This window comes from Pollicipes pollicipes, unplaced genomic scaffold (assembly GCF_011947565.3).
Source record: "Pollicipes pollicipes isolate AB1234 unplaced genomic scaffold, Ppol_2.1 Scaffold_6686;HRSCAF=7923_pilon_pilon_pilon, whole genome shotgun sequence".
Classification (NCBI taxonomy): domain Eukaryota; kingdom Metazoa; phylum Arthropoda; class Thecostraca; order Pollicipedomorpha; family Pollicipedidae; genus Pollicipes; species Pollicipes pollicipes.
In genome coordinates, this window is record NW_023596921.1 from 3639181 (window position 1) to 3646680 (window position 7500).

Here is a 7500-nt window from a genome sequence, read left to right on the forward strand (position 1 = left end):
CAGCTGGCCGACATTATTCTGTGTTTGGCCTTAGCAAGTCGAAGCCATTAGCTTATTGATCAAAGCAATCCGCGCTGCGCGCGTCCAGCAAAGTTAGCACAAGCCTTCTGATCGAAATGGCATCAAAGCGCCGCGGACCAGCTCCCAGAACCAAGACCGGGATAACAACTTGGTTTCGATGCAATCAGGCGGGCGGCCTGGGCTGGCCGCAGCAGATAACAAAGCTGACAATCCTGCAGACCTCCGCGGGCCGGGAACCGAGTCGGCAAACTCGGCACCGAGCGCAATCGTCTCCAGACGCAATTAGAACTTCCTGTCACTGTGCCGTCCCGGCTGCACCTCCGGTCAACCCGCAAGCATACCGGATCGCTTATTTCGGACCACACCGGCCCAGAAATAGCACACCTGTAAGGCAGGCAGAGCGAGTCATGATGAGTACAGCATTGGATCCTTCCTGGGAAACACGTGCGGATAATGGCCCAGACCGGACCAAACCAGACCGCATGCGGGCCCGGTTGGCCGTGTTTGTTGGGTCATCAGGCCCCGTTCGGCGGACAGGGCGTGTTGTGCCCGACAGATGTGGGCGGTGTGGGCTAGCAGTCTTATTTTAACAGTCAACGACAGCCATCTGAGAGGAGCCACTGCTACAGCAAAAGGAGCAAAAAACGTTCCACTCTCAACAGCTTATGAGCCTGAGCTATCCATTCATTAATAAAGAAAATCACCAAAGCACTTCTACAGACTTGAAACGGCTTTACAGCGTAATTTCTCTTTGGCGACCTTTCCCCTTACCTGGCGTCAGACCACCTCATTGCATTGCCTCAAAGTACCCTTGCCGCGACTCACACTCAGGCGACAACGAGCGGCTCGGCCATCGCCGTGCCCCGGCACCAAGCCTGCTGCCGGGGTCACGTCCCCGACCCCGGCGGCGGTATGGCCCCAGCGTTCGCCGGTGTGCCCCCAGTCGCGCCGATCGAGCGGTGTCGGGCCATGCATTATGAAGTGGACTGCACAGTCGGCGTCGTTACGACGCCACCGTTCGGGCCGCGGCGGCCCGCGGCCTCCCGGGCTAAACGCTCCCGCCGGGCCGCCGGCAGGCCCGCGCTCAGCGCCCTTGGGAGGGGAGGCGCGCCGGCCCCGGGAGCGGCCACGGCGCGCGGACGGCAGAAGACGGTGGGTGGAGTCGGGCTCCATGTGAGCACCCCCCCCCCCCCCCTCCGACTCCCCGGAAAGTTGAGTTGGTCGGCAGTGCTGCCTCCACGCCTCCCCCGGGAGTCCGCCAACCGTGCCGGTCGCCGGCAGGCGTATTTGCCTGGCGAGGCGGGGGGGGGGGGGGGGGGGGGCAGAGATCCTCGACCCTTTCATCCGCGCACTGGACCGCACATTCCGGCAGTAGCGATGTTTGCAGGAGCGTGCCGCGCTCAAGAGCGCAATAATGAGGCCTCCGGATTTCAAAGTGCTCGTAAGCAGGCCAAATGAGGAGCGCGGGCAACGCTGTATCCCATTCCATCGCAAGCAAGGCCTCTCTCTCTCTCTCTCTCTCTCTCTCTCTCTCTCTCTCTCTCTCTCTCTCTCTCTCTCTCTCTCTCTCGCAGCATGTTTCCTGCGAACTGTTTATCAGCGAACATAGGCCCGTAAACGGGTAAACAGCCCGAAGCCGTAGGGCGTGCTTGGCACGTCCACAAGTGCTGTGCCTACGTGAAGGTCACAAGTTCAAGGTCCGGATCGACCCCCGATGGAAATATGCCGCCGTTGCCAGCCCATGACCGGCTCAGCCTTCGGCACAGGCGGCCGTGGGATGCATCGACTTCTCCCAGGACTGTGTGTTTATGTCGATACGTATACATCGACCGCGTGTATACGCATCGGCGCATATATGCCGTTGATGCGTGATCTTCCACATATTGACGGATGTCTGCAGGGGGCGGGGATAAGCAGAAATTGGCAACCCGAATGTCAAAAATGGAGCTGTGCAACTGCCTGAAGATGTGGCGAAATTATTGCACCATATGTTAAAATGAGCTGAATGAAAAAACTGCTGCCTTAACAAGAGCCTTCCTCTCGTGTCCGTGCTACCATGGAACACCTCATTGTATGTGAATTGCGCCCAGAATGCAAGCATGAGATCTGACCAATGATAATGACACGGCCTCTACACCGGTGCATCACATGCTTGCAGGGTAACCCGCTTTACATTACATGTTTTGCCCTTAGATGAAAGGCAAGTGTTCAGCTGAACGCTGTGGCACTCAGGCTGCTAAGAGATCGAACCGATACTTCATACGAATCTTTATGGTCAAAAATTTCGCAGGCATGCCAGTCTTTGGCTGTTTCTGTCATGCCATCAATCTTAAGAATCTTGGCGACTTGCCAGCACGCGGCTGCCATCCTGCGCCCGGGCACATCAGCGTCATCTTGGTACGAATGCGGGTGCCGGCCTCGGGCTGCGGTGACGGCAGCGGTTGCCCCTCCTCTACCGCCAGGCCAAGGGCCTGCTGGAGCGGCGGTGCTCCAGCTCGTCGCTGACGATCCAGCTGCAGCAGGCGGAGGAGGACGGCGAACCCATCGTCATCGGATCCCCGGCCCGACAATGGTGAGACGGGCGGCGCCAGGCCGCTGGCTCCAGCCCCGCCGAACGGGAGCGTGCCCGCTCGGTACAGAGTCACAGGTGGTGCTGCCATGAAGTTACCCGAACAGCATACGGTAACGTTTGCTCCCACCTGTTCTCTGATGTTGGCTCAAATATATTGTCAGATCACACCAGCCGTCGTAAATTGGATGCTGCCCGCCTAAGTGTTATGACGCCAACCTGATTTGGAAGGAAACACGCTCCGACATGTCCGTGTAGAGTTTTGGTCACAGCGCCCCCTGTACAGCCATGGGCCTAATGCCTACACATTGTAATGGTTTGACGAAGGACTGGGGCGCCATCCAGTGGCGCCATCTGGTGACAATTTCGTAAGGTTCAGCTAGCTCGAATCGACTCCGCCAATTTAAATCATTTTCGGAAATAGTTGCTGATAAATGGCGCCTGAGTTCAAGGCTAACAATCACATAAGGCTGCATTCCAATATAGATCAATCTATTTCGATCATTTGCATAAATGCGAAATGCTTTCCGACCTATGGTTAGAAATTGATTTCAACACAATAGGCACAGCCATTCCAGTCGTAATAAATGCTTTTGGGGTGCACTGAGAATGGCCACTGACATTTTGTGAGAGCCCGATGAGCTTTAAGACTCTCTACCGTTTTTTTCAATTTATTGCTAGACAAGCTTTATCTAAACACGAATTTCAGCTTGGATGTGTCGTGATGCGGTTTCTAAACCAATGTCAAACATTCGAAATGCCTCGATGCATTTCCACCACCAGAACGACGAGCATAAATCTCACACATCTGACCAAGTCCTGACTGGTGCCTTATTGTTCGTCTGACCAGAACAAATAACATCCCAACACTCCATCCGTCCCACTCCATCCGGACGCGCTCGGGCGCGGCCGGCCCGAGCGCGTCCGCCGGTGTCCAGACATAATGCAGTCATCAGTCTGATCCCTGGCGGGCGGCCCTCCAGTCCCCATACCGCGGGTGCTCCCGGTGTAAGATACGGTCAAACCCGACATCATGCGTCGGCGCCGTGCCTCTGGCCCGGGCCGGCAGCCCACACCGTACGGGGCCGTTCACTGCTGACCGCTGCGCGAGGCCGTTCACCCGCTGACCGCTGCGCAAGGTCGTTCACTGCTGACCGCTGCGCGAGACCGTTCACCGCTGACCGCTGCACGAGACCGTTCACTGCTGACCGCTGCGCGAGGGCCGTTCACCCGCTGACCGTTGCGCAAGGTCGCTCACTGCTGACCGCTGCGCGAGACCGTTCACTGCTGACCGCTGTACGATTGAACCGAATGATGAAAGCTAAAGCTGTTGCATGATTTCACACTGCACTTATTGGATGAATGAATAATGAATGGTTTTAACGTAATGATTTGGTTTTAATTGTTTTCTTGTAATCGCTCATTGCTACAATATGGGCACGTATTCGGTGACAAAAGACCGCTAGCGACTCCTTGCGGTTGTGTTCATTGCGCTAGACAAGTCACCTTTTGGCACAGAATTCTCCCCAGGCCTTGGTAGACCTAAACCAATATATCATGTTTTATTGTTATAAATTTCTTCCTCAATATGCCTCTAACTACCTTACCATAGCTACCTTCCTATGGTGTGTCACGAGAAACTTTTTCAGACGTTTTCGCTGTAACAAGAAGACATTGGAAGGCAACAGAAACTTTTAAACTTGGTAGCATTGTCGACCGTAGTCATTCGACAAGGTCATCTGAGCAAATATTGAAAAAGTAGTAATATTTCAACCGTTCAGCGCCTATGATACCTTAATGGTAGCTCTATGGAGTCAACATTTTTTGCTAGTGCAGGCACAACTGAATTTGCGAAAACATTTTCGTAGACCTAACCACTTGGACCCTCCAGGTCGGTCTACTTGCTCGTCACCAGTACAGCGTGGCTGAGTGTGGGGTGAGCAAGAGCGAGGACTTGCTTTTAATTGAGGGAAAAGCAGATGATCTGCCGCGTGCCATTGGTCGACGTAGCCAAATTTAGCCGATACATGTTCAAATGATACACCCAGCCCTTTATTGACTAGGAGGAAACTTAATGTCTCGGCCGGCAGCGCCTTCCTCGCAGCACAGTGGCTACATGCATCACAATATAACCTCTGCACAAACCTTCCCCGCCGGGCCAAACCCGCAGTTGCCAAACAGCCAGAGCCAATACAACTGCTTTGGCAGCATTCATCCATCGTTCGTCCAGAGCAAATGGCTCTTATTTTGCAGAGCCGCTTTAAACAGTGTGCGAGACAGTGCTGCGTCAGGAGACCCCGGGAATGCTTGTAACGCAGCACTGCCCCAGGAGAGCCCGGCCAGGACTGTATGGTACCGCTGTCTCAGGAAAGCCAGGGTTGGCCGCGCAACGACCGCGCCAGCATCGCCCGGCTGTCCTCGTATGCAGCTGAGGGCAACGTCGGAAGCCCATGATTGGCCCATCTCTCAGCCGGCCTATTTCAGGAGCCGGCCTCGATCAGCACACACTGATTGGCGGCGGAAGTGGCGCACTCTGCGGCGCGGCGGCTCTGATGGGGACGCTGACGGTGGTGGGTGGTGGTGGCTGACGGCGACAACTGAAATGGACGCTTGAGCCCAGGAGGCTATGCGCCCTAATCCAGGACAAGACAAGACGGTGGTGGGAACGGATCCGCTGGCAGAGGAAAATAAGGCGCGCCGGAGATCAGCCAGCACGCTGGCCAGCATGATTTCTCTTTCGTTTATCCGTGACAGTTTTAATTATCACGATATCCTCAGTTGCTGTAACTTCAATGACAGCTTTCGGTATCACAGCAGCTTGCGTGAAACGCGTTCTTAGTTGTCCTCAATGTCTTCCGTTTGGGCAAGCTCGCCCCCTGGTTAGCCAACTCTGTCCGCCGTCTGTACGATCGAGCCTTGCGGGCCCACCAACGCAACAACGCAACGCAGCTCAGGAGTGGTGATTGTATGGCTGTAAGGCGATCGTTTGCGTTCATAGCAAATCCAGCTATGATTCACAACCCAATGTCTTAATGCGGTCGCAAGAAGCTGGCGAGCAACTCACTACGAATTAATCGCTGCGTGTTCCATCCCATGCGGAAGGTTTCGTTTGAGAAATGTCATTACCCATCTAAAAAAATCCTAGCACATGTTACACCATATTTAAATGAGACCTATACCTACGAGGCATGATAGTCATTGATAACATACTATAACCAAAATACATGAGAAATAGTCTAGAGTACATAGAATCACGTGCTAAGCATGCACAAGATAATGACGGTGCGGGCTAAGAAAAGGCAGCGGTACCAGAGATTGCCGTCTTTTTACTTCTTGAACTGCGCTGAAGTGCTTACGCTAAATACCTCTCCACAATGTCTGCTGCTAAATGGTGGAATCTGCACCCTGGATCAGCGCCATAGACGTTTGTTAACAAGACGTGCACGACGTGCACGAAAGGGCCAGACGTGCCTATTCTCAGTAAGTGGGTGCGCATTCGTCATAACAGCCGCCTATGCCTTTCATTGTGCACGCTACGGAAGACCACCTGTCAGGGCAGAGCCCCGTTCCGCTCGGTTAGAGCGGTCACCTCTCTCACCGTGGCCTTCTCTTGAATGGCCCTGGCCGCCACTCGCTAGATCAGGCTTGCCTCCTCTGGAGATGAAGGTACCGGCCGTGGATACATGCTCCTCCTCGGGACAGGTCAAGTCTTTCTCCACAAAAGTGCGATGCCGCTCGGCGAAAGGCGGAGAGGAGAGGGAAAGGGGAGAGGGAGAGGGAGAGGGAGAGGTAGGGAAGGGAGGAAGAGGGAGGGGAGAGGGAGAGGGAGGGGAGAGGGAGGGGGGATGGGAGGGGGAGGGAGAGGTAGGGAAGTGAAGGGAGAGGGGGGAGAGGAAGAGAGAGGAAGGGGTTGGGGAGGAAGAGGGAGGGGGAGGGGAGGGGAGGGTTGGTGCCGTCTACAGTGGCGTCATCTTGTCCCGGTACGCTCGGTCACGTTCGCCATCAGCCCGCCGTCGCCCAGCCGGCACACTGGACGACGTCCGCCGCACATGGGACCCTGGGACCCTGCTCCCGTGTCAGCGCCGCTGATGTATCGCCGGATCAGCCAGCCGGCGGAGATTGCAGATGTAACAAAGGCCGGGCAGGATACGGACCGGTTTTTTTTCGCACGGAATTGTTTGCGTTGAGCAGTTTCTGGGATCTGTCTTCACCACATGCGTATGCAAAAGTCCACCTCCGTCGTCGGCCGTCCGTTATTGCCTTTGAATGGCTAAAAGCATCCCAAGCTGCAGCAATAGCCGCCGACTACCGCCATATCAACGCTCTGTATTCTGTGTAGTGGGGCTGCCAAAGAAGTCACCCTATGCGCCATGAGCTGCATCTCAGCGTACCCAGCGTATCCATGGACGGAACCAGCGCTATGGTCGGTGGGTCCCTGATGAACCAGCGCTAAGGTCGGTGGGTCCCTCATGAACCGGGGCTTAAGTCGGTAGGACCCCCTGAATCAGCACTGACGTCGGTGGGTCCCTCCTGAACGCAGATATTTTCGAGAAGCGATCCTGGAAGTAATAAAACAGTTTTCGACCCGGAATAATAAAAAGGGTCCAGTCATCAAAGCAGACAAACACTGCAGACAAGCAGACTGGAGTCGACAAACACTGCAAGCTTGGCCACACCCTTCCTCGCACCTCACAGCCAGCCAGGTCTCCACGTTGGGCTGCTCCTCTGTTGCAGCGAGGCGGCCGAGTACTTGGCGTCAGCCGGCAACCGCCTGTCTCGCCGCGAACTCCGGCTGACCGAGGAGAACGTGGCTGCCCTGCAGGCCGAGTTCTGGGACATTCCCCTCAACTTCCCCGACAAGTGCGACATCGTCGGCGCATCCACCAAAAACCGATACAAGTGAGCGCCGC

General features: G+C 55.5%; 1 protein-coding gene across 1 annotated transcript in view; it reads left to right on the forward strand.

Moving 5' to 3' along the window:
- LOC119107309 (tyrosine-protein phosphatase non-receptor type 5) overlaps positions 1–7500 on the forward strand; it is a 73437-nt gene that overhangs the window by 42437 nt on the left and 23500 nt on the right. Inside the window, exons 6-7 of the mRNA XM_037230733.1 lie at positions 2484–2593; positions 7325–7489. Of these exons, the coding sequence (XP_037086628.1) occupies positions 2484–2593; positions 7325–7489 (275 nt within the window). The remainder of the gene's footprint in view (positions 1–2483; positions 2594–7324; positions 7490–7500) is intronic.